Source organism: Haliaeetus leucocephalus, unplaced genomic scaffold, assembly GCF_000737465.1.
Source record: "Haliaeetus leucocephalus isolate CR32 unplaced genomic scaffold, Haliaeetus_leucocephalus-4.0 Scaffold556, whole genome shotgun sequence".
NCBI lineage: Eukaryota > Metazoa > Chordata > Aves > Accipitriformes > Accipitridae > Haliaeetus > Haliaeetus leucocephalus.
In genome coordinates this window covers 7,863,845-7,890,545 of record NW_010972992.1, presented here as the reverse complement: position 1 = coordinate 7,890,545, position 26,701 = coordinate 7,863,845, and the positions used below count along the sequence as shown (strand labels likewise).

Here is a 26,701-nt window from a genome sequence, read left to right as displayed (position 1 = left end):
GGCGATGGTCGAGGAACGGGCGGCGGCTCTCGCCCGCTGAGGGGATGTGCGGGGCACGCTGGGAAATGTAGTCCCCCGAGGCGCCCGGGCCGGCGAGGGACCCCGTAGGCCGCACTACAACTACCGGCAGGCACCGCGGCGGGGGAGGCGGCGCGGGGCACGACGGGATCGGTAGTCCCGCCGCCCGGCGGTAGCGAGGCGGAGGCGGGGAACGGCACTACAAGCCCCAGCCTGCCGCCCGCGGCTGCTAACGGGCCGCGGAGGGAACCGGGTTAGCGACAGCCTGGGGCTGTCCTTGGCGGCGAATTGGGGAGGGGGGTGGGGAAGACGCAACCCCAGCGGGCCGTCCTGCCCGAAGGGGATCGGGGCCTCGGGTGAGAGGACGATCCACCGGGACCAGCGCCGGTTGCCCTAGGCCCGACTGGGGAGCAGCGCTGCGAATCCCCCCCCCCCACTGACCGACCCTCGGTAGCTGGCCCTGGCGAGCAGGGAGCTGTGTGTGCTCCTGGAACGGACCTGGAAGAAGAAAGGGGGCTGGGGAGAGCTGCTTTTCCACCCGCCCTGGCAAAGCAGGGTGGCTGCAGAGATGAGTGGGTTTGGCGTGGATGGGGGGGGCGCCTGTAACAGCAGCTGGCCGCACTTGCTTCCTCAGTCACCCCCAGAAACACCCCGTGTCCTGTGCCTAAAGCCTGAGAACATAATGCTCCTAGGTGTACAACAGCCTGCACCAAGGAACAGATGGAGTCATGCACCTCAAAGTGAGACCTGAGCACCGCAGCAGGGAGCTGTGCTGGTGGAGGGGGGCCGTGCTGGGACACAGCTGAGCTAAGCCTGTTAACAGTAGTTTCACCTATGCAGGGATTAGCATTCCTTCTATGGAGAGCTGCAAAACCAAGAATGCCAGTGCACACACTTCGCTTCTGTTTCACAGTTACTAGGTTAGTGGAACTCTTTAGTAGGAAAGCCGGAAGAAAGTGTTCTTCAGCCACAGTACCATGTGGTAGTGGTGCAAGCCTCCATTAGTCCTCTGGCTAACACCGCTCTGGGTGGTGTAGACTCACTGTGTAGTGGGATGAATATACACACCATAATATACAATCTTGTCATATCACAAATCTGCTTAACTCCTTCAGAAGCTACTTGTTTCATGCCTGTTAACATAACAGCTGGAATTGGTCCTTTCTGTGGGTCAGAGTGGAATCAGAGTTGTGGGATTAGTTATAAAGCCTAGTTACACGTCTCAGCTGGTGTTCTGAACGGATTTAAGTCTTTAAAAACTGGGAGAGGAAGGGGAGAATATATAAAGCTTTACATAGCATTTATCTGGTGGTAAATTAATTGCTGAAGCACATTTATCATTATCAGCATTGTACATTCCAACACAAGCTTCATGATTCTTCTACTTAGAGGTTTGGAAGGAAGCTTTTCCTCATAGCACAGAGCTACTGAGTTTAGTTTTTTAAAAAAGAAAAAAAAAAGCCAAGAAAAACCTCACCTTTAAGCAATAAGCTAGCAGAACAGAGTTTGGATTTTGTTTACCAGAAAATTTAAAGCATTGGCTAGTACACTGAAATAAGACCCAAGGTTAGGAAAGCTTTACTGCTTTTGTTACTGTAAGTGTCTGTCAGTGACCGCTCAAAGTTGACCTCACTTAAATTTTGCTGGAGAAAGCCACCTATTTTTCTCCTACAGGTTGCAAAAATTTTCCTGTTTATTTGAGCACTATGGAAGAGGTGAGAGTACTGTTATGAAAGCAAAGCTATAAGCATTAGCTCACTATTTTTCACTTGCCTATGCTGCATTTCTTGATTACGCTTGTTTTATAAGGCAGCAGAATGTAGGGCCACTGAATTTAGCCATTATGTTATGGTCTAACATTGCCAGGTTTTTATTTACTGTTGGGACTTCAATTTTAACCCAGTAGTTGGTCATGACTACATCCTGTCTTGTATGCAGTGTGTTCTACGAGATGCATGGTAAGGTTGCTGAAGGGGGTGATATGCCAAATCTTTGACAAGAGGCAAGTAGTACATGCAGACTTAAATTCAACTACACATTAGGCCTGTAGCACTGAGAGATATGGACGACCTGACTGCCTTGTGCTCCTGTTCTGAGAGCATGGATGAAAAGTTAGAACTGACTTTCTATCCAGATAAGGGTGGTTATAGTCTGCAGCCCCGACTATAACCAACCATAACTTTTATGTCAAGTTAAAATTAAGGGTTTTTCTCCAACAGCCAAAGCCACTTAAGAGGTTGATGAAACAAACAGATACCTTAATCAGATCATGATACTCAGGAGTGGTTGAAAAGGCATTTTTCCTTCTGAAGGGGAAAAAAAAAGTTAGAAGCTTAACAAAAATAAGCAGGCTTTGACAGCCTCCTACTTTCAGGCTCAAATATCTGCTTGATTAAGATACCGGAGGTATCAGAAGCACCAGCAGGTACTGGTTTGGCCTAAGGAAAATCAGTTAGTGCAGTTATTCAGTCTAACTTCATACATTCACTTTTACAGGTCAGAGGCCAAGACAGCACAGGTAGGGCAAGTGGTTAAGTTCCATTTCAAGATGAGAGTTGGAAGTTTTATTGTCTTGATGTAAGCGGACTCAAGGCCTGAAGAGGGCGATGAGGCTGGTCTGCTCAGACTTGCACGTTGGCTAGTATCACTAACTGGTATGCTCGAGGAACATCATTCAAGTGTTCTTTACCCCAAAGCCAAGAATAATCTTGCAAAATAGTTTTTTGTACTGAATAGAGTCATCTTCTAACCAGCTATGAATGTGTAGCTTGTCCTTGGAAGCAGGTTAAGAATATTTACATAAGTGTTCCTGATGAAACACTTTTTGATTGTGCATATGGCAATGCATTGCTCAGTTGTGGCAAACCTATTTATAAAATCCTCTTAAAAGCAGCAGATTTGGGGGTTTCTATAAAGAATTTTCATACAAGATAAATAACAGTGATACATGCACTAGCCTAACCAGTTAAGAACTTCCACTTATTTCAGCTCATCTTCAGTCATCCCCACATCAGTTGGGCATAAGCTCAGCTTGTGGAGCTTTTCTCATAAGTAGCGCATTTGGAGTTAACCATGCCAAATCAGTTTCTAGACAAGGGTTCTTTGGCTCACTGCATTATGCATTTAGCTTAATTATATCTGGCTTTAGCTGAGGAGATATTAAAACCCAAGAACTTTTATGTCAAGCATACATAAACATAAGTTACATTCTTTGCTCTAAGGTAAGGCATTAATCATAACTTGTCATCTTTTTATTAACAGGTGGTTCATTAACCAAGTTGGCTTATTATTCAACTGTGCAGCACAAAGTGGCAAGAGTGAGATCCTTTGATCATTCTGGAAAGGTGAGAATTATATCATTAATCAGTTGCATGCAATTGACTCCTAAGAGTGAAGTACTGGACTGGCTTCTCACGTTAGAACAGACTTCATCTGAAACCCATCTAGTAACTCGTTCTATATAAAACTTTACCTAGAACTTCCTTATAGTTTAAGTATGACCTTCTGTAAGTCTGTTGTTCTAAAGTTGTCACAATTGAAATGTTTATTTTCAACACACATTCTGGTATGTACTGACGCTTACAGCCATCCCTAAGCATTTGTACTGCAGCTCAGATGAGTATGTCGCTCCTGTTAATAACTCTTTGCTATGTTCCACAGGAAATTAGCCATTAGCATGGGTTTGGCAATTATTTTTGCTTTGCAAGCTTAATATAGCTCTAGATCTAAACTCATGTGATGATACATCATACACGTTCTCTTTACTGAAAGGCTGATTGCAGGGCTTCAGAGTTGTGCAGCCCAGGCACAGGCAAACTCGGTTACATTCCTTGCCTTCTTGGAAGTGCTCATATGACCAGTTAGTGTTTGAAATAGTTATTTTCTAGACAGATAAATTCAGTACTTTTTGTAAAGAACCCATACTCCCATGTAAACATAACTTTTCTCATACAGAGATATTTCATTCATGTCTAATGCATGGGAGAATTGATTATATTCTCAGCTTACAGAGAACTAAGATCTGTTGAAACTGTATTCTTCTTTGAAAGTAGCTTGGAACATTATGTTGCTTGGGGTGTTTTTAATATCATTAACAGTTTCAAGGCAAAGGAAGCACAGGTATTGACGTGCAGTAGTTTAGCATATAAGCTTGTTTCTCGAGGAAGGATTTTGAATGATCTATAAGAAATTCTTTTCTCTTTTAAAGGACATAGAAAATGAACCTTTGTATGAAATATCGGTTCAGGAGGAGATTACAGCTCGACTTCACTTCATTAAATTTGAAAACACTTATATTGAAACCTGCCTAGATTTCATCAAAGATCATCTTGTCAATACAGAGACAAAAGTCATCAAAGCTACAGGTGGTGGTGCCTATAAATTCAAAGATCTTATTGAGAAGAAATTGGGGTTAAAGTAAGTGGAACTGTTTAAACTTAGTTATAGGAGTGTTCTTCTTCTTTGATGACATTTTAGTAGGCTAACTTTCCACTTTGCCCATCTACCCTCAAAAGCCATCTGCAGCACAAGAGTGCAGCAGTAGAATGTGTGCATGCATCTTGGTCAGACCATGCTGACGTGACTTGTTAGTGAACATAAGCTGCCAGAAGATAACTGTATCAGTAGCTGACACAGTAGAGGTGTAGGAATAGAGCCAACAGACAGGAACACAGGTCCAGCAAGGAGACAGTAACAAGAAGAAAGCAGGGTATTATCACAGCTTTTTTCTATAAAGGATCTAACTTGCACCTACTCCATTTTCAAGTTAAATTAGTCTCTATCATGATTATGATAATGGTTTTTACTTTTCACCTCTCAACTAGCAGTATTTCAGTGATGGGACCCTAGCTATCAGTAGCATGCTTTGGATATACTGTTGAACTCTACTGGAATAGACACCCAAATACACAAAAGCTACGATGAAATACACAAAACCAATAAAATGAAGTAATATTTGAAATAAAGTAGTAAGTAGTTAGTAAATTCATTACTAACAAGAATTTTAATTGGGAATCTTTGATCAGTTACTGTGATGAGGTGTGTTTAAGTGTGTCAGTCTTTCTACTTTAAGGATGAAAGTCACAAGATGACTTTATTATTACAAGCCAAAATATTGCTGGCAAACACTCTTTCCTGGATGTATCTAATCCCTGTAGTTGCCTGGGTTCTCAAGTTAGAGTTCCAAAAGCTCCTAACTTTTTTCTGTGCATGCTCAGAAGTGGGTAATTAATATGATATAGTAGCTAACTGTATAGCTCCTACCTAAACTTCATACAGAAGCATAGGATTGCAGGAGACTAAAGGGCAGTCTCATGAATTTACAGCCTTATAAATTTACCATGCTATCAAACACCCTATGTTAAGAAGCCGCTGTAAGTATAGATAAAAAAATATCATTAATTTACAGCAATATAAAACATTACCTGATGTTACTGGGGAGACCTTCAAGGCACCTCTCATGCTGTAACTCTATGTAATACATTCTTCAGCTTCTGAGGTACTGTGCTCATCCTCTTTTATACTACTTCTGCAGATTACTTTTTTCTGATAGGTAGGATTCTGTTAACTTTTTTTCAAGCCAGCCTACATCAGCACCTTATTGGCTGTTACTAAAAATTAGTTAATTGAGACAAGGAGGCAGTTCCCCCCCTTTTCCTCATGTGGTGCACCTGGGTTTTGTTTCTTTGAGGTTTTTTGGTCATGACATACTTAATTGGTCCACAGGTCCAAAAAGCAGCACCTTCTCCATCCTGACAAACTTAAAGCATTCTGTATTAATTGAGATTTTATATTTGTGCTTTGTTTATGTGTTTTCAACAAGGCTTATAATATTTCATGTAAGAAATTTAGTATATTTCATTTAAGAAATTTGTCATCAATCAGTAACAATACATAAGACATAGAAGTTTACAGAAGTCAGTAAGTGTTAGCTGACTTAACTACATCGTTCATCTTACCTAAATTATGTATCATGTTCCCAGACTCCATACTCGGGATATATACTGTTGTGAATCCTATTATTCTTGTGAGAAGTCTTTTTTTCCCATGTTTCGTAATCCCAGCAGCAGGGTTCTCGCAGTCACTTTAATCTGTCATAAACAGGTGCTGAAATGTTGAGGGGGGCCTTTTTTCCTTTATTGAGAAGGAAGGGGAAGAGCAATAGAAAATGTTAGGAAACTGTTTTGTTAGGTTAATTTCCAGATAAGTTTCTTGACCTACCTTATTGCACAGGTGCACATATACTTGTGCTAGCACCAGGGCACCAAAGAGGCAGTGTAAACAAGCAAACAGGGGAGCAGGATTATTTTTAATGACAGCATGATTAATGTAAGATTAAAGTTACTGTGTAACTACAGTCTAACTTCGGACTGTGTGTTCTGGCATAGAAGGTGAACATCTGCAGATGTAGGTTTCATGTTTTAAGAGATCTGGACTTTTGCCATGTGGTGTGGGCTACTATCTCCTGTTTGTAAAGTCTTTAGAAACTATTGTTCTAAAAGCATATGTGCTTATCAATAGGACTGTGAAGTTTATGTAAGGGGTTTTTTTCCTCCTCCTTCCCCTCAGAGTAGATAAAGAAGATGTAATGACCTGCCTAATTAAAGGATGCAACTTCGTGCTAAGGAACATACCCCATGAAGTGTTTGCATACCAGAAAGATTCAGATACAGAGTTCCGATTTCAGACAAACCACCCAAATATTTTCCCTTATTTACTGGTGAATATTGGCTCTGGGGTTTCTATAGTGAAGGTGAGTGGTTGCTAAAATGTTTTATTGTTGAATTTGATAAAGGCGATCTGAAACATCTTACTGCTTTAGATTTGTAGTTGTTTCTTCCTGGGTACTACAAAGTTCAGAAAGAAAATAATGATTTTTTTAATTATTATTATTTATTTCCATTTCTTACGGAGTTATGAATGCTTTTCCATTCACTGCCATGTTTCTTTTTAATCACATTTATTTTGGTGTTTAGAAAAGTTGTTACATTAACAGACGAGGACAAAGGCTGTCAGTTCAGAGTGATTTTTAATATTTGTTTGTTTTGGTACACTGTTGAGGGGACCAAATTTTGGCCAAGAATTAAATACAAAGATTTCAGAAACTGCTTGTGCTATAAGTATTTGGAACATGCACCTCTGGAGAGCTTCTCACCTGATATTTACACAATTAAATAGTTTCACCTACACTAATTCCACTATTCAAAAAGCCCCACATGCTCTCATATCTAACTGTGTGCTTATATTTATAATAGGACTTTCTAGACAAATCTGTCCTGTTTTATTGACAGGTAGAAACAGAAGACAAATTTGAATGGATTGGAGGGAGCTCAATTGGAGGTGGAACCTTCTGGGGTCTTGGAGCACTGCTCACAAAAACAAAGGTAGGAAAGTGTCAGTGTTAAGGGGCGTAGGATTAAATGACATGCTAAGAGGAAGCTGGAAATGTTGGAATGCCAAACCCTTTGAATGCGGAGAAATAATTATTTTAAGTAATGTTTGTATGGGAAACCAGAAGTCCAACATTAGTGTACTAGAAGACAAAAAAGATTATGTCTGCCTCTTGGGGGGTTTTACCTTTTATTCAAAGAATTGTTGCCATTGTGCAGAAACAGAACAGGCAGTTCTGCAATGCTCAGGACAATTTTAATACTCTCCATTAGGCGCTTGTGGTCCTAGACTATTAGATGATAAGGCTAAGTCCCTGGCTTATGTTCATATTTTCGATGCTTCTGATGCATAAAAGGAAGCTTTAAATGCAAAAAGATAATAGTAGAATATAGGGACAAAAATGATAAGGTGCTCATCAGTGGCAAAACAGTAATCCTACTTGGGGCTCAAGGAGTTTGCCAGCAAGGACAAGTAGTGTCTAGAATGCAGAGAATAGCCGCCTCAAAGTGGCCTGTTAATTTTCTGTACTCTTTTTCAACATGAAATGCCTGCCTAGTTCCTGCAATGTTACCTGCAGAAGCAAAGCAGAGCGCGCCCAATTACTGCAAAATGTCTGGGAGAGAAGGAATTCTAACTCTCTTTGTTACACATCACGGTTTCAGGGGTTTGTCACTTAAATCCTAGGCTGGTGATCTGCCAGAATAAGGCCTGAATTAGTACTGCTCTGCCTAACTCAGCTCTTAAATCATGCTGGTTTTTCTCTTGTCTCAAAGACCCATGTGGCTTAAATAGGTGTCCCTAAATGTCAGCAGTGCAGAAAAAGCTAGAGTTACATATGCACCAAATAAGAAAATGTCAAAGGGAAGACCCATACTCACAATATTTTGTTTGATGCTTTTAAAAAAAGAAATCTTAGAACATGACAATGTCTGCTCTTAATTTTCTCTGGTTTTGTAGAAGAAATTAGGGTCAATGCAAGCTTAATTTCAGGGACGTTAATGCATTTCTGCAACAGTAAAGGCAGACTTAGTTTTTGGGGTTTTAAATATTTTTTTCTTATGCTTCAAGAAGACATAATTCTGTTTGCTCTTAGTTACTGTGTTTCTGACTTCAATCCAAGATAAGAGATGCATGAGGCTTCTGACTATTTTATATGTGCTGATCCATCTGTAGTTTTCAGGGGTAATTCAACAAATTATTTGCAGATAACTGCAGATAACTGAAGAGGACAGTTGTGCTTTTCATCGTTAAAGGAGCTCCACTTAAGATCAGTGTCTGGATAAGTCCTTATAATTGGAAATAATGTATCTCTTGTTGGCAGGGTTGATTCTAAGACAAGCCAAAACCCCTGGTTTTGCTCAGTAAAGATGCTGCAGAACTCTGGGTTTATGGGCAAGGTTCTCTGGCTGTCCAGGAAAGCTAGAGTAATTCTGCTTCTCATCCTCAGAAATTTGATGAATTGCTGCAACTTGCTTCAAAGGGACAGCACACAAATGTAGACATGCTGGTGAAAGATGTGTATGGAGGCGCCTACCAGACCCTGGGGCTAAGTGGAAATCTGATAGCTAGCAGCTTTGGGAAATCTACTACAGCAGATAAAGGTATTGGTATATATAAAAGATCTACCCAAGATTTGCTATACAGTTAATATTTTATATTGCCTGTCAGCATGGATTTGCTGCTTGTGCTAGCTTCCCATGAACAATTAAATGGATGGAAAAATAGTTGCCAGCTTCATCAGCAGAAAGAAACATATCTTGCCTTATCCATTTCCCTATGTTATGCATGCTGGGCTGAGAGGGGACTTGGAGCACTGCTTGAGTTGCTTCAGTTATTTGGAATTGTTGTTTGAAACTAATGAGGAGAAGAAATGCAACCATCTCCTCTGGCCCTTGGGAATCTGATGTTTATAATGATCTAAGAGGCAGAGCTGGCAAATAACCACCAGTCCTTTCCATGATCTTGCCTACATGTGTTTTGCCTGCACAATATTATATTGATTAAAAATATTATACAGTGCTGCCTTATAAGCAGGCATCCACATTTTCAATTTGGGATTGCATCAGTCTAGGCAAATGACAAGAATAGCTGTCTAGTTACCCCAATGTTAATTTGTTCCTGTGGGAAATATATGTGGCTTTCTTGAAAGGACCTTTCCAGAAAAGGACCTATGGCAGTGATTTACTGTAATTTGCAGTTTTATTTGCAGTATTATAATAAAATGCTTGCAGTGCATCTCAGGTCAGGATGGATGGATGAACCATCATCTGTGATTCCTAGAAAGAAGAAATGGAGTTCTTGCCATTTGCTGCTGCCTTTCAAGCAGGTTTCTTTCAAGCAACATTTCACAGAGGCTTAGTGTTTTTTTTCATTATATGTTCAGTCAAATACACACTCCTTGTTGTCTGAAGTACTTTTTTTATAAAAGATTTTTGGCCGCGGGGGAACACCTTTCTTCTACATGCATAAAGAGATTGGTCAAACTGCGTTTTGTTTTGGTTTGGGTTTTTTTTCCCCCATCTGTAAGCTATCTGTTAGAAAAGTACAGTCCATTTGAGCATTTTTCAGCTGTGTTTAATTTGGTTTACTCTTTCTTTCCTTTAAGAATTTTCCAAAGAAGATATGGCAAAAAGTTTGCTACATATGATCAGCAATGACATTGGTCAACTCGCCTGCCTCCATGCCAAACTCCATAACTTAGATAAAATATATTTTGGAGGATTCTTTATTCGGGGTCACCCTGTTACTATGCGCACAATAACCTACAGTATCAACTTCTTCTCCAAGGTAATGAAAACAGAGATTTTCTTAATAGCAGAGTCACGTGTTTAGTTATCTTTCTAGGTTGTTGTGAGACTTTAATAAATGAATTTGTACATGAAGTAAGCTTAGAGGGCTGCTGTTTAGGTAGGTAAGGCAGGGCTATAAAGAACTCTAGTGGGAGGGGTAAAATCAATGTGAAATGCCTGGGAGTTCTGTCTGGCCTCTCTTTCTCTCTCCCTCTCTCCCTCTCTGTCTTTATTATTATTTTTTGATTGACAGTCTGTCTTGTAGCTGCCAAGTAATGAGTTTTCACTATTTTCTTAGATAGCTGCCATTGTTATTCAATTCCTCTTGCTGACTTGCATCTATTTCTTTTCACCCCTTAGGCTATGCAATGTGGGATTGTTCTGCTGAGATAGTTAGCAGTTAGTATCAGTGGGGTTTTTTGTTGTTTGTTTGTTGTTTAAAAAAAAAAACAAACAAAAAAGCAAACCCAAAAACCAACCAAGCTGTAGTTCTTTGCAGGTGTTGAAGCTGTGGAAAATACTGAAGATTTTTCACTAGAAAAACAGTCAAGTCCAAAAGCTCACTTAATGGTTGTTACAGGTAGATTAGTTCCTGCACTTTTGCAATTTTATAGAATAGATGACACAATTTTTTTTTCCTCATCTCAGTGCTTCAGGCAAGAGACTCCCATATGCTGCTTTTTCCCCCCCCTTTGTTTCACCATTTTGGTCCCTTTCTGTAAAACTTTGTTGGGTTTCAAGAAAACTATTGCAAAACTGCAGCTTTAGATTCTTGTAAGAATAGCTTTATCAGTGATTCAAATCAAAATCTCACCATGAATTGTAGCCGATCTTTTACTATAGTTTACTCAGTGTTAACTGTTCTCATAGTTGCTGCTGCAGACATAGCTGATCCTCCTTTAGAGAAGACAGCGTCTCACCCAGCCTTGCCAAGGAAAGCTAAGGGACCCTGCTGCTGGGATGGAGGGTGTTCTTATTCTCCCTAGCATTTGTGTATTATATTAACAATGAAACTAACTAATTCGAAGGGGGAAAGGCTTGCCTATGGATAATATACAGAGTATCTGTATCTTGTTGGATGTTGAATAGCAGTGTAGTGAAATAAAGATAATGAGCAATGTCTCGAATGTGTTGGATGCACAGTGGCACACGCTTCGGTTGATGACCTAGAAATCAGATGACCTTATGTTTCCAGCCTGTTCAAGCAAGAGGAGTTGAATATTCATGGTACAATGCAGTGGTCTTTTCTAGTGAAGGCACTGGCTTCCCTCTGCTTCTGTGGTTGTGCAGGCTTAGAATACACACCACTTCTGCATGTATTTTTTTCCCAGCTGTTTAATAATTGTGGAATGATGTATGTAAGCAGTTCCTCCTGAAGCTGTGTTTCAGAAGCACCATTAAAGTTACTGAATGTGTTAGAATGTAGCACAAATGAATATTACCATCTTCTAGTTGTTTCTGTTAAATTTAAGTGTAAAACTAGTGACAAAGAAGTACATGTTAGCCATCAGGGACCATCCAATTGCAATGTTTCATATTGTGGCAGGGAGAGGTTCAGGCATTGTTCCTGAGACATGAAGGCTACCTGGGAGCCATTGGGGCATTTTTAAAAGGAGCTGAACAAGACAGTAAGTACAGCACTGCTATGTTCTGTATATGCTGTGTTCTGAAATGTCAGTGTAATGTCCAAGTTTCTCTTAAGAGGCTGCATGTAAGTTCTTGCCTAAATAAATACATTTGGCACTAATAAACACAGATGCTGGGCTTTGGTTTCATATATTCTGGCAGGGACATCTTAATGTCTCACTGTTTTTCCTGCTCACCTTTGAGAAGCCAGCAGGATTTGGCTCTTCTCTTTTCTGCATTTCTGCAAAGAGCAGTTATAACTCTAAATCAAACTGGGGAAATGTGGTTTCTAAGAACTTCCCCCCTATTTGAGAGGCCAGCTTCTGAATTCAGTGAATGCACTGAAGAAGACCAGCGTCTCAAAACTCTGTTTGTTTGAGAGTGAAAAGCCTCTCAGACATTTATGAAGGATGAGACACTTCTGTCCAACATTCTTTGGGTATAGGATGCTTTGGCTGAATTCTGCCATTTTTGGTTTTTTATTGTTGATGTGCTAGCAAGCCAGTCAGTATATTAGCTATAGTGGAACAGATAGTGAGGTTGTTAATGTTACTTAGTTTTAGTAAATATCAAATATACCTCAGAATAATGGATGTGGAATTATTTTCATACCCATTTTATAGATACGGGCAACGAACTAACTACTGAGGAACTAAAGATGTTGCTTCTGCAGCATGTACTGTATATCTGAACTTGATTAAACTTCTCAAAAAATTTCTAGAAGTAACTTTAGTGTTTATATGAAACTTACATTGTGCTTTGAGAGTTTTGTAATTATATTTTGTTAATAATGGATATAGATTTAGAAATAAATTATTTGTATGATCAATGATAGTGCTTTGAAGGCATGCTGGTTATAGCCTTTAATGACAAGGAAAGGGTGTTAAAAAAAAAAGAATGATTTTTAGAACTTTAATTGCCTTATGTTTCATTCAGGTTGAAGCTCTTTAGAGCTAGGTAATTTACTGAGTGGTTGAAACATTTCTTTTGGGGGTTAGAGGGAAAAATTATGTTCACTTATATAGACAAGGGAAGATGGCTTTTGTAGTGAAACAGCTTCTCTGGAGGGATGCTAACTCTGGACTCGCTCATGGGAGTATTTTCAGTTTTATTTTCAGATTATGTGTGTCTCTGTCTTTCTCTTTTCTAGATCCAAATCAGTATAGCTGGGGAGAGAATTATGCTGGGAGTTCTGGTCTTATGAGCACATCACCTGATGTTTACCCTATGCAGAGAACGAGGAGTGGTACAGTATGTGGTTGTCTTTTCTAGAACTAAGTGCCTTCTGTCAGAAATGGTGATTTGAAAATAGATGATTATTCTCAAGCTAGTTGCTTCTTGCCCCTGGGACTCCTGGTTACCAAAAGAAGTGACTTGTGTCTTGTGTCATGTGTGATGCTGTCTTGTGTCTTGGTTTGATGTAATGTCTCATAAAAACAAATTGTGGCTGCTACTTTGTCTTATTCTCCTTCACCATAGCCGGGTGGGGTGGAGGGGGAATGTTCATCTCTTACCCTTTCTCTGAAGTAGCTGGATTTTGCTACAGCTGAAACACTGTGCTTCAGAATTTTGAATCTGATGTTCCACTGTCTTTAAGCAGCGTTTATTTACTTCCTATGAGAAGAGAAATATATAATTGGACAGAAGAGCATGAGCCCAGTCATCTCTTAAATACACTGACAATACAGTAATTCCGATTTCACAGTGAAACTGGCATACAGTAAGCAATCAGAAAATACATTAAGGTTCTTAAAATATTCTAATACTGCATCTACTGAAGTGCTTTTGAGAAGAAGCTAGAATAGTGGAGCTCATTGTGTTATACTGTCTTTTACCAATCTGCATGTCAGTGTTTTTCATGTCAAGTTTTTTTTTAATTTACTCCATCTTTGATTTATCTCCTCCCAGTTTTCAGGAATTAGTTTCCTAGACTTGCTGTAGGGTGCGGGGGGGAGGAGCAGGTGATGGCTTTGGTTAGTTGTTTTCTGTTGGTTGCTCAGCTTTTTTAGGCCTGAAGATGAGGTGCAGAACTCTTACTGAATGGTTTCCCACACCAAGCCTTAATATAAGTCCACTATGAGCTGCAGATGATGAATTTTGTGGGTTGTGCCTATATGTAAAAAATGTATCTAATTTTAAGCTCTGCCATAATGGAAATTATTGTAATGAAATTGTGGATTATATGTATGACCAAAAAAATAACAACATGATCCTTCTTAATTATAAAATATATGACAGATTTTTAAAAGTATTTATGCAGATGTAATGATCTCCTGTTGTTTGTCAACCCTTTATTCTGTGAAAAGATTATTTTTTTTTTCATGCTGGCAGTGGTACAGGAGTCTCAAATGAGCTGTAATGTACTGTCCACAGCTTCTCCATTTTGAATTCTTCTATTGTTTGGCACTCACTTTGTTCACATAAAGTGAAATCTCTTTGCAACAATCAGAGTTCAGAAATGTCCACTTTTCAGCAGTGAAATTAATACTGAAGACAACCGTTCTCTAGCAACCACTTTGGTTTATGTACACAAAATCTTGTTACATTGTGGGATTTAATCATTACTTAGCCTGAACATTTCTAGGCAGTGCAGTGTTAGCAAATGCAATGCGATTAGCTGGTTGTATATAATAAAGATAAATGTGCACGGTTTTTTTAGATGCAAGAAATAAGGCACACTTTATGTACCGAGCTGTGTAACTGTACATATTTCAATTAATCTCTATCCTTAGAAATTTGATCCCAAGCATTGTTTTCACAAGGCATAAGGAAAAGTTTTGGAGACTTGATCAGGGTTGTAAAAGGAAGTTGTAAAGCAGCATAGCACTTTACAAATAAACCTGTGCTTAGGTCTTCCTGCTCCTGTCTTTGAACCTGATAGCCCAGCAGATCTGACACTACCAGGGAGGAAGGGAAGGAAAATAATAAAATAGGGGACCTGTAGTAAGTTTTCAACATGAAACTTGATACTCTCTTTCTGTAGGGTGGACATGGATAAATAATCCATGCAGGGGAGTGGATTATTTATGATGACATTTACTCTAATACAGTTGTCTGCAAATTTGTCAGTCTTAACTGTGGATGGACTTCTGTAGCTCTTGTACTAGTTTGTTAAGAATAAATTTCTGAGTTAAGTTCTAATAAATCTCTTTCATTTTTCACCTAGTTTGACATGCTTGAAATGGATAGGTTGGAGAGACCGCTTGTTAACCTACCACTGCTGAAAGACCCATCAGCCTATATTCCAGACACTGTTGACCTCACGGATGATGCCATGGCCAGAAAATACTGGCTCACCTGCTTTGAGGAGGCACTGGATGGGGTAAATGTCACAAAACAGTCATATGTATGAATGATGCAAATATTTAGCAAATAAATCTTTTGTGGACCAACGTGTTTACCCTGCAAAATATACCTGCTGTGTCAAACCTATTGTGTGTAAGTACAGTTCCTCTTTCCCACTGTTAACAGAGGCATCTGACTTTGTCGCAGTCTTCTAAGGGCGGGCTTGATACCTTCGAAGGCAGAAGTATCTTTCTCCTGTGGTGCTTTTTTTTTTTTTAAAAAAGGTGTTTTCAAAGCATCTTCCCGCTTAAACTGCCCTTACCACTTCTTTATACAGAGCTGGCAAACAGGATGGTTACACAATCAGAGGCCAAAAAGGCAAAGGCCAAAGATACTTGCATTGTTCTTACTCTTGGGAGCAGTCCTACTGACTTACAGCCACTTTTGCATTCAAAGAGCATGATTTAATCAGACATGAGTTATTTTTTCTGCACTGTGAAACTGATTCAGTCAGTGCATGCTAGTGCTTAAGAGCTATGTATAGTTAGTAAGCCAATCCAAATCAGAAACTTCATGAGTGTGTGTCAGGAAGAAAAGGGCTGGGAAAAACACAGGGGCAACACGTTGACTTGACCTTACTTTAGTAAAGAAAAAAAGAACACAAGGGGTTGATGTGGACTCTTAAATTTCTGCTTATTTCTCCTTTTGTGTGTGTTTGTTATTTTTTTCCCCTCTCCTATAAGTAGTTAGAGCTTGTGCTTAATTTCTGAAAGTAGTCTTGAAAATAAACTTTAAATCTTTTGGGAAGAAAGGGGGTATTTAAAATTATTCTTTGGTGGTTGGAGTAAAGGAAAGCTGGAAGATACTGTGTGGGAGGGACTAGAAAGTATGCAGGCACTGAACGCTATAGCAGATGGAGGGGTTATTTTTCAGAATGAACTTCAGATCAGTTACATCGAGGAAGAATTCGTTTGGTAACTTCAGTCTTGCCTCATGTCTCTACCAGGTGGCAAAGCGTGCTGCAGCCAGTCAGCCAGACTCTCTTGATGCACTGGAGAGAGCTGAAAAGTTCCGACAGAAATACTGGAATAAACTCCAGACACTCAGGCAGCAGCCTTTGTAAGTGTCTTTATTTTCCCTTTTTCATTGCTTGCTGAGCAGAGCAAATTAAAAGCTAAGTAAAAACTAACTAAAAGCTAACTAAAAGCTAATTAGGTTATGAAGCAGAGCACACTGAAAGCTAAGTAGGCTGAAGGCTATAGCAGGTTGATGTGCCAAACATCAGGTCCTTTGCACAGAACTTTTGGATCTTATATATTGGAATTTAACACAAAAATTGTATTATTATTACTAATAATGTTACATGGTTATTAAAAATGGTAGCATGTTAATTCAAGCATCTAGCTTTGCTCTGAACATGTTCCCTCTCTGTATTTAAATAAACTGTATAGTAGATTTACCACTTAGAGACAGTGTTTAGCACATGCGGCATGTAAAGACTTTTAAGTACCTGAGTGACATGCTATGACTTATGGAGGAAACAGAGAAGAAAATAACATTTTTCTGTTTGAAGTAGTTGATTTTTTTTTTTTTATTTCCCCCCTTCCCTCCCTTTTTAAAGTGCATATGGCACCTTAACAGTTAGAAGTCTTCTGGATACAAGGGAACACTGTTTAAACGAGTTCAATTTTCCGGATCCCTATTCAAAGGTAAGTTGTTCTTGCTTTACAGGGTGGACAACATGTAAGTTCAAGACGCTTTTTTCCATACTCTGAAACTTTGTTTAAGTAATGGCTTATAGGGAGGAGATTAGTAACTGGCTGTCTTGCAGCAGTTTTAACCAGTTGGTGGTTGTCACTGAGGAGAAGCAGCAATGGCTAATGGGATATAAAGCCTTTGACCTCTAATGTGCTCGTGGTGAGGATGATGCTAACCAAAAATATTACCAGCTTCAGTTGTCTGATACTTCTGAGAAGTGAATTGATGGTGTCTGTCGTCAGATACCCTTGTAACTTGGTCCTTCAGTGAGGAAGCTTTTCCTTCAGTTTAGAACTGAGGAAGCTGCGTGGAGAAGCCTGCACTTCTGATTATGGAGTACCTCACAAGTGACCTGAGAATGTCAATTTTGAGGACAGTCAGTTTATTTATTTCCCTTCATACTGAGGCTACTACTACTGCAGTCTGGCAGACTGCAGGAGTTTTCTTTTTTTCTCCTCATTCTCATAATTCTCTTCATGGTGTGGAAACCATTTTCAAATTTAAAGCTATCTGTAGCTATATAAGTACTTTGCAATAAATATGTAAATTGCAGACAGTTGTAAAAGACACTTGGCATTGTTATCTTGTAGAGCAGTTAATCTCAACAGCTCCATGCAGAAGTCAGCAATGCTAGAAACTCCATTTCTGTGTTCCTTTAACTACCTTCAAGTGTGTTTTCTTTTTTTTCCTTCCCCCACCCCAGAAGGAAAGAAAAGGAAGGGGGGTGGTGTTCATAAACAGATAGTCATCCTCCCCCATCTCATCATGTCCAAAGAAGGCCTGAAAAAAAAAGAAAACCTTCACACAGCCTCTTACTTGCTGAGGCAGTCTCTCCTTAAACCAAACTGTGCTGCTTTCCTACATATTGTCTCTGGATTAATTTACTGCTATGCTGTGAAAGGATTCTTGATTACTTCTGTAATTTTTGAGATACTCGGCAGAGTGGGCTTGAAGTGTATACAAATGCATAACCTCTAGCTCTTAAAAATATCTGTTGCCATTTGGCAGCTTTGTATTTTATTCTGTAACATAATATGGTTGGGGAAGAGGACATGTGAAGTCAGTATTTCTCAAAAATAGCTTTCTGTAGGTCTGATCCTCACCACATGTCTGTGTGGACATATCAATAACAACAGTGCCAGTGTCTGGTTAGAGATTTTTTTCTGACTGTTGATGTATTTCTACAAAATACGTAGAAGGTTTTCCCTAGTTGTATTGTCAGATGTTACATTCACTCTAAGAAGCAGGTAAAAAATATGCAAGGTGGCTTTCATTTATGTTTGCATTTTGGTAATTGAGACAAAATACTGCCAAGAAAAGGTCTTGATGTAAAGATGGTACCCAGTATCACTTCTAAATTTTTTAAGATAACTAGCTATGTAACACTGATCTCACTGGAGAGAGAAGCAGAGAAAAAAATTCAAGAGCTTCTAAGCATCTGGGATGATGAAACTCTTGATACAAAAAAAATAAAAGGCTTACCATGGTAAGCCTTCTCATGGTAATTACCTGGGTTTGATGGATCATGTTACTACTAAAAGTTTTTTTGTGTGTCCACTCTGCCATTCCCCAATCTGCTCAAGATCTATTGTACCTCTAACTTATTAAGAAAAGTAATTCTTGGGCTACAGATCATATCCTAGCACTAATGAAGCTTTTTATTAGAATCCCAGGAAACTTTTTTCTTGTTGATACTAAGCATGCTGATAACAGTAACTTGTTGGTCCATTAGAGGCCATGAACGTAGAGGAGAATGCTTGAACGTGGTCTTGGGACTGAGACAACCAATGATGGGTAAGAAATTTTTGTCTATAAATCCAATGTTTCATGTCTTCCTTACAGGTAAAGCAGAAAGAAAATGGCATAGCCTTAAAATGTTTTCAAAGCGTAATCGAATCTTTGGATTCATTAGGCTGGGAGGAGAGGCAGTTTGCTCTGGTGAAAGGACTTCTTGCGGGGAATGTCTTTGACTGGGGAGCAAAAGCAGTCTCAGAGTAGGTGTTAAATATTTTAAAAGCACCCTTTTAAGATACAGAATATCCGATTGTTCTTTTTTTAAAAAAAAAAAAAAATAGAGTGCACCAATCTAATTGTAGTTTTTATTTCACTTTAATCAAATGTTGGTTGTTTATTTACAAGCATTGTTGTGGTGCGGGAAAGTTTATATTTCCACCCTTTAAATCTGGCAGACATGTCACTGTGAATGTTTGAATTAAGTGATAAGAGCATTTAATATTCCAGTCTGGCTGCTTTGCTTGTAGCTTTGTTATTAGCATTGCTTTTGGGAATGCGTTGTACTATGTTCTAGAATAGAAAATATCTATTTTTCTGCAGCCTCCTGTTGTCCTGATAATCACAGTATATATTCAGCAGGCTGTAAGTTAGGTTGGGTAGTCTCTTTTGAGGACTAAATACTAATTATTTTTGATCAACGTACATTTCTATTACCATTTGGAGAGCTTTTTTCCTTCCGTCCTGTCAGCAGCCATGAATTCACTTAAGGATATTAATGCCAACAGTCTTGAAGTATTTTTGATTTTTCAATTCTAGAACTTTCTTTTTGTGGGGCTGATAATACAGATCCAAGAGCATGGGAGAGGGATATGGTTTTACAGCTGACTTTCAGCACTTCCTTTCCCTTTCCGCATCTTTGAGGAGTTTTCCCTCTGATTAAATCAAGAAAAGTCCATTAAAAACAAGGTGATTCAAGGCTACATGGGCATTCTTAGACTTGTGTTACTTCTGATGTTGCCCACAACCAGAAACTTGAACTGACACCAGTTAGAGCAGTTAGTCTACTTGCCACTCGTGTTACTGTAGCTCTCATTCTCTTTAAGGAAGGAACTAAGAGTTACAGACTGAGTTAAATGTCACTTAGTACTAGATTTAGGGAACTTTAGGAGACTTGACTGACAAGCATTGCCCACATGGTGTAATATTTTAACTGACAGCTTAGAATCTAACCATCTCATTACGTAAATCCTCATCACCACCTATGTGTTTGGGGCTACTTTACGTATAGCCAGTAGCAGTAGCTTTTAAAACCTGTATCTGGTTATTTCCTTTTTTTCCCCCCACAGGTACAACTTTAAAAAACTTTTTTAGACCAACCTTCAAATTAAACTTTGTAAAGCACTGTTTTACCATGCAGATATTTTAGATCGTGACTACATTTTATGCTGGTCTGCAGACCAAAAGATGTCTTTTTTGCCTGCAGTCTAGTGCCTGCAAACACTTGTATATTGCTGAAGTTTTTTTCTTTTAGTGTAAAAACTCTAATTTAATGTACATCTGAGCCTTTTATTTTCAACATAAGCACAGAGTATCTGTTTCTCAATCATTGGACCTGTCCACACTCCCTGTTATAACCAATGCAGTAAAATTGCTGACTACCTGCTAAAGAAATGTTTGAATTGTATTCATGTGAGACGAAGTTACTTAATTGTGTACCCTTTATTTCTCTTCTGATACAGTGTTCTGGAATCTGAGCCACAATTTGGATTTGAAGAAGCCAAGTCAAAACTACAAGGTATAGGGAGATCTGTGGTGGTGGTTGGAACTGGATGTTGTGTTAATATGAGAGCGGAGGAGGGTGTGAACGTGTTTATTGTGGCAGTTCTGCTGCCAAACTGACAAGAAATCATTACTACTTGCTAGGGTTATCTGAAATACAGGCTACAGAGTTTTGGTGGAATATTCCTGTTTGCGTTCCAAAGGAACTGAAATCTGAAAACCTCTCTCCTTGAGCAGAAGCCTTAGCCACACAGATATTCAGAATATCTTGCCCATGCTATTTTTCGTAACAACTGTTCTAACCCTATCAAGGAGACAGTGTCCTGGGAGGTACAGCACCATCCATCCTAGGATGAGTCGTTATGATAGCCAGCTTGCATGACTTCATTGCTTTATTATGAAAATTCCATTTCAAGACTGCTGTAATTGAGCTAGTCCCATAATAAAGAGCTTGGGAATTCTTTGAATCTACACATTCAATATTCAAAACCTGAGCTCAAATACTTTAATGCTTAAGCATCTGTAAAGAGACACCTCCTGCTTTTCATCATGTATAGAATTACCATTTGCCTAAAAGAAATGCTAACATGATTTTGTCTGTGACGCAGAACGTCCCTGGTTAGAAGATTCCTACAGTCAGTGGCTAGAGCGACTGAAGGTACGACTCCACAATTGTTGCTAACCACTGAGTAATTAAATACATTAATCATAAAACCACCTTACTAATCCTGGCTTTTTAACAGATTTAACAGAACTCTGTTACACAGTAACAGTACCAGTAATTCAGCAGCCTTACCATAAAGAAAGGAATAAAAGGAATTAGTCTGATGCTTTATTACTTACCAAGCTTCTTAGCTGAATTCCTTCAGAAACTGCAGCGTTTGGAATCCAGCTGCTTTCAACGCTGTTCCAAAGTAACCATATTGTGTCCCTTCCCTTCTTTATAAGGGCACTTCTATACAAGACAATGCATAATTTTGAAAACTTGGGCCCAAATGTAATATTTGGATTGTTCCTCCATCTAAGGAGCCAACCTTAAAATGACATTAATTGAGGAGCTTGCTGAAAGTAATTAACTTACCAATTAGCAAAGCTTTTTTTGCCCTGTGTGATTTCTATTACTATTCAATCAAGGTTAATTGAAAAAGCTTTTGTTCCTTTGTGTAAATCTCTATGTTGGCAATGATAGCCAAAAGGTTTGGTATGAGTAGACTATTGCAAATCATTACGTATTACATCTTAACACAAAAGTATCAGCTAATCTTGTATAACAGTGATAATTAAGGAACTTCAAGCACTGTCCTGACAGTCTTTTATTAGGAATTAAGCATTGTTCACTATAAAAATTCTTCTGCTGGTATGAACTGGAGTGAACTAAGTTTCATAACATCAGATTTAGAACAAATTAAAAGGTTAATGGAGAATAGGAAATATCTTTTCATTTTAGGATGTCACTGCCCCCAGCAGTCCATCCTGCCCTTTCCTGGCAGAAGGGAATCCTGTTCACCCTACAGCATGCTAGCTTAAAACAGCCACAAAGGTAGGTTTACCCTGATAACCAATGCGTTCACGTAGGCAGCTGCCCATGCTGCTGCTTCTATTTTAGAGAATGGCATACTCCAGCTGCATGGCATAACAAAATGCTAGCCATAATCGAGCCTACAAACAGTAGGATTATAGGCCTAACTACCCGCTGTTCAGAAGCCTCTGAAGTACGTTCCTGCTCAGAGCTGCTGGAGTTAGGCATGTCTTTAATTGGCAGATGCAGGTTTTATTAACAGAGTTTGAAAGAGCTCTCAAACAAAGCAAAATAACTAAAGGCTGTTTTAAATAACTGTGCAAAGACAAGGTTAGGGAAACTGATTTCTTCTAAGGTCGAGGGTAGGTGATGTCCTGATGAGTTACGCTGCTACTAGATAACCAAAATTGCCAATCATTTAAGGGCATAAAATGTGGGGTCTTAAAGTGAGTAGCTCTAAATAACATAAACTATTCACTGAAATTAATTGTGAATTCAATCCTGAATACATTGGTTTTCTCTTACAGGAGGGTCCCCCTCATAAATGTGCCTTAATTTTCGCAGATAACAGTGGAATAGACATAATTTTAGGAGTCTTTCCTTTTGTCAGAGAGCTGCTTTCTAGAGGGACAGAGGTAAGTGGTTTTCATTGTGAATTCACTGTGTAATGGAGCTTTGGTAATTGGTGAAAGGTTTGTTAACTGCCTACCAGCAGTACCCTTTGCCAGACTGGCTCCTAACATCTGAATTGGGACTAAGCCAAATTCCTGGATCTCCAAAGTCTAACTTTAAGTAGACTGTGAAAGGTAGCAAAGCAAAGCGAGCCTCTGTCAGACCTAAGTGTTGAACAAGGGTCTGTAATGTCAGAAGACCTGAAATAGCTGGTTTAACTGAGGGAAAATGAGGACTGGGCCACCAGCCTTTCTCTTCACATTTCCTCTTTTGTAAAATAAGTCAGGTAATGGTGATTTTAAAGAAATGAGCAGCTCTAACACCATCTGTGGACTGCATTAATCGGTGAACTCTTCTGACATCTTCACCTCAGGTTATACTGGCTTGTAACTCTGGCCCTGCCCTAAACGATGTCACCTACAGTGAATCCCTGATTGTTACTGAACGGATAGCAGCAATGGATCCAGTTATTCAGTAAGCATATAACCAGGCTTCATTATGTATCACACAGTACGTAGAAGGAAAAAAAGCAAGTTAATTGTTACTTAGTTCATATTTAACTGTGTTTCTTGGTGTCTGAAATCTGCAACCGGGAAGTAAGCTAAGGCCAATCACTTACTTTCATTAAGGTTAAAAAATTTAGAAATTGCATCTTTCTTGAACATCCATAATGATATTTGTTGTCTGTGTCTTTCCTGATAAGCACTCAAGCTACTAAAACATAAATTTCCTATGTTAATAGAGGAAAATACCTGTATTTCACATGTAGAATATCCCCAGCAGAGGATACATAGCTGACTAAATAATCCTTTTGCTTAAGGAAACATGTTTCTTGGTGAAGTCCTAGCAGTAAAAGACGCCTTTGCAAAGAAGACTTAAATATTCATTGTGATCTGGCTTATTACCAGATTTGCATGTCCCTGTTGAGGTAGCTGTTTAATGTTCTTGTCTTTTTTTTTTTTTTTAAATAAAGATCTGCGCTGAGAGAAGAGAAGCTGCTGTTGGTTCAGACAGGTTCAAGTTCTCCATGTCTAGATCTAAGGTATACTGGCAAAGTACCAATTTGTTACTTGTCTCCATCAGCTGCAGGATGTGCAGAGACTTTGCTCTGGAACGTCTCAGCTGCCTTTCCTGATATGAATCACTTTTGCACAACCATTAAGGGTTGCTTGGTCTGGATTTAAAGGCTTGTAATACTGATCAAGCCTTCCTAGTTGTTGGACATCTTATTTATCACGTTTGTGTTCAGCAATGACACATTGTCAGTTTCATGAGTAGCTTAGTTACGGGTGATGTAAAATCCTGCATGTGACCAAGAACTCCACTTGACTGTAAGAAGCATGCCATGTTGTTAACCTATTTATTTTTAAGTAGCTCTTCTATTGGAGACAGAGCTTACCTGTGTTTTCTGGGCAATCCCAATTCTGCAGGCATGTCATGAAGCTTTTAAAACTATGTTTCAGTCTCGCTTCCTTTGATTTAAAGTGTTCCTGTTTATTGGCATCAGTCGTTCCATCCCCCACCACGTTTTATGTAAATCATAAAACCCTTTATCATTTCAGCCGTCTGGATAAAGGTTTGGCTGTGCTGGTCAGAGAACGGAAGACAGACTTGGTTATCATTGAAGGCATGGGGCGTGCCATCCACACGAATTACTATGCGGCTTTGAAGTGCGAGAGCCTCAAGCTTGCTGTTATCAAAAACTCCTGGCTTGCCGATCGTCTCGGAGGGAAAATTTTCAGTGTCATTTTTAAGTATGAAGTGCCATGTAAATGATACGGATCTGGTCAGCTGGGTGAACAGGAGCAGCAGAATGGACTTGCACTAGTTTTACTTTAACTGTAAAGAATGTATTTTTATTACAACAGGGAAAAGAGTTCACAGGAAATTCCGTATTTATATTGTGCTTTGTGACTTAAAAAGCAACAATATGATTCACTCTATAGTATACACACTCAAATATATATATGTATATCACTCATTGTTTATTTTGGTAAGTGTTTATTTTAATGCTGCAGTATTTGTGATGAAAAGACTTTATTTTTTTGTTCTGTGAGACATTCATATAGAAATATATTTAAATGTCAATGAAACCTTTTTTTATACATCTCTGCCTATTCTGCCAGCAATGACATGGCACATACCAAATAGTTTTTAAAGTGCTAAGAGAATCTGACATTGCATTTTCCATGTCAGCTTTTAAAACTTACCCAAAATGTTCCGTGCTTTTTGCAGTTAATTTGATTGAAGGACTGATCCACCTTCTAACCTAACAAACATTGCTTAAGCTGTATTTAAAATAGAACTGTCATGACCTGAGAGCGCATAGCAGATAACCAAACAGCACTAGTTTACCAAGGTGTGGAATAACTCCTATCGCTTTCACTGTTTGTTCTTGTTAACAGTTGGGTGGGCGGGGAACTCGGCAACTATACTGAATTACTTAGCAGTAGCTGGAAGTCCAGTCTCACTAAGTTACCCTCAAAGTGAATGTGCAGTGCTTTATTCAGGAACAGCTAGGTTTTTTTCCTGTCACAGGGATGTTAGTTTCTATTGCCTTCAGGTATTTAATGCTGGGACTGATAAGAATCAGTCTCTTTGTTCATGCAGTGCATTTAAAGCCATTTCCAAGTAACTGAATTTGCCTTTTTTTCCCCTCCATCAGATGTGCAGTACATAAATGGAGTAATTTAACCATGAATTTGCGAACCAACGTGTGCATGCATCAGTCATTCCAGCTCTGAAATGAAAAACAGCTTAATTAGAAAAGTATTTAATATGCAGCTGAGATTACTGTTCCCCATGAATTTCAAAGATTCTTCTTTGAGAGCCAGAGAATAATGTAAAACACTTACTGCCTCACCTTTGCCTGGTGAACTTGTACTTTAATCGACTGATTACCAGACTTTGTGCTCTACTACTGTTGGAGTTCAGCTATCAATCTTCTTCCTAAATACTTCTTGATCAGGTTAACTAGGATTAAACATCCTCTCTAGCTAAACAGCGAAACTTAGCCTATGCTGGGAAACTGACAAAGGACAAGTCCATGTCTTGCATTTCCTAAGTCTAGTAGTTCCTTAACTGCATGGTCTCCTTTCTCGGGTTTAGGCCACTGCAGAGAATGCAGTTCAAGTCCTGCATTTTGGGGGTTTATGCAACAGTACTGTCGTTTCTGATTCAGAAATGACCTTCACAGTGACCAGCATCTTCTGCTTAGAAGAGGGGAAGAGTACAGTCTGTTTATAACTAAAATGTTTAAGAAGCAGTTGTTCTGGATTAGAACAGTCAGATGAGAGCTTTAATTTTTCAAGATTGTACCTCATACTGTAATTAGTTATCAGAGGCTTCATATTAACCTGCCCCAAGTCACTTACTCCTACAGGCATTCATGTACTTACATAGTAAACTTCTAAACGAAATATGGATCTACCATCTTAGCCATCTCAAATTTATTTTCCCAAGTTGTTAACCTCCCTTATTTTTAACAATTACACTCTATCCCTTGTCAATTTAAATTCTTCCAAGCCACTTAATTTTCTTCTGTATCCAGCTTCACCACCAATCCAGAAGTGTTCTCTGTGTGTGTTTGTAATTAGAAAACTAACACTCTAGCCTTGCAGAAAAACATCTTTCTACATTGATGTAGTTCCTATGAAATACATATGGTATAAACCTAATACAGGCCCATTCCTTAAGCAAAAAATTCTTAAGCATTAGCCCTCCCTGAAGTCTCCTGGCTTTGTCTTGTATTTTCTTTTATACGTAGACGAGTGCACATTTCTTCTGTAAAAACAGAGCAACAAGATTTCTGAAAAACAAGAGGGGAGGAAACAAGGGGGTGGGTTGTTCTGTGTCATGGAATCCACACTTAAGTGTGCACAACTCATCTGTTGGAATGGGTGGAGAACAAGAACCCCAAGGTGCACATTCAGATACTAGGGCAGTTTTCATTTACATGTGTTTTCCTGCTTGTCAAATGACTTAAGAACAGCCATACTTGAGAATAAACTTGTTATTGATGATGACTGTCCTCTGTGCACACTCAGCATATTGGAATACGGTTTGGCTGCTGAGGAATTACAGTAAATGTTTCTACTTAATATTTGGGGGGGGGGGGGGGGGGTGTGTCAAG

The 26,701-nt window shown here is 39.1% G+C and overlaps 2 protein-coding genes across 8 annotated transcripts in view; one reads left to right on the top strand and one right to left on the bottom strand.

Moving 5' to 3' along the window:
* Positions 1-26,591, top strand: part of PANK4 (pantothenate kinase 4) — a 26,888-nt gene extending 297 nt beyond the window's left edge. Inside the window, exons 1-19 of one of the 7 annotated variants that reach the window (XM_010577473.1) lie at positions 542-758; positions 3,280-3,362; positions 4,226-4,434; positions 6,586-6,769; positions 7,308-7,400; positions 8,888-9,008; positions 10,013-10,194; positions 11,743-11,824; positions 12,973-13,073; positions 14,989-15,144; positions 16,114-16,226; positions 16,729-16,816; positions 18,708-18,859; positions 20,339-20,394; positions 20,987-21,036; positions 22,425-22,532; positions 22,943-23,043; positions 23,543-23,611; positions 24,132-26,239. In XM_010577473.1, coding sequence (XP_010575775.1) covers positions 587-758; positions 3,280-3,362; positions 4,226-4,434; positions 6,586-6,769; positions 7,308-7,400; positions 8,888-9,008; positions 10,013-10,194; positions 11,743-11,824; positions 12,973-13,073; positions 14,989-15,144; positions 16,114-16,226; positions 16,729-16,816; positions 18,708-18,859; positions 20,339-20,394; positions 20,987-21,036; positions 22,425-22,532; positions 22,943-23,043; positions 23,543-23,611; positions 24,132-24,345 — 2,334 coding nt within the window. In that variant the 5' untranslated portion in view covers positions 542-586 and the 3' untranslated portion in view covers positions 24,346-26,239. Of the gene's footprint in view, positions 1-541; positions 759-1,619; positions 1,734-3,279; positions 3,363-4,225; positions 4,435-5,425; positions 5,516-6,585; positions 6,770-7,307; positions 7,401-8,854; positions 9,009-10,012; positions 10,195-11,742; positions 11,825-12,972; positions 13,074-14,988; positions 15,145-16,113; positions 16,227-16,728; positions 16,817-18,707; positions 18,860-20,338; positions 20,395-20,986; positions 21,037-22,424; positions 22,533-22,942; positions 23,048-23,542; positions 23,612-24,131 lie in introns of those variants that run through there. The other 6 variants (XM_010577469.1, XM_010577471.1, XM_010577470.1 and 3 more) reach the window with 6 other exon arrangements.
* LOC104837973 (probable glutamate receptor) overlaps positions 25,949-26,701 on the bottom strand; it is a 14,928-nt gene continuing 14,175 nt past the window's right edge. The window contains exon 11 of the mRNA XM_010577477.1: positions 25,949-26,377. Coding sequence (XP_010575779.1) covers positions 26,276-26,377 — 102 coding nt within the window. The 3' untranslated portion in view covers positions 25,949-26,275. The remainder of the gene's footprint in view (positions 26,378-26,701) is intronic.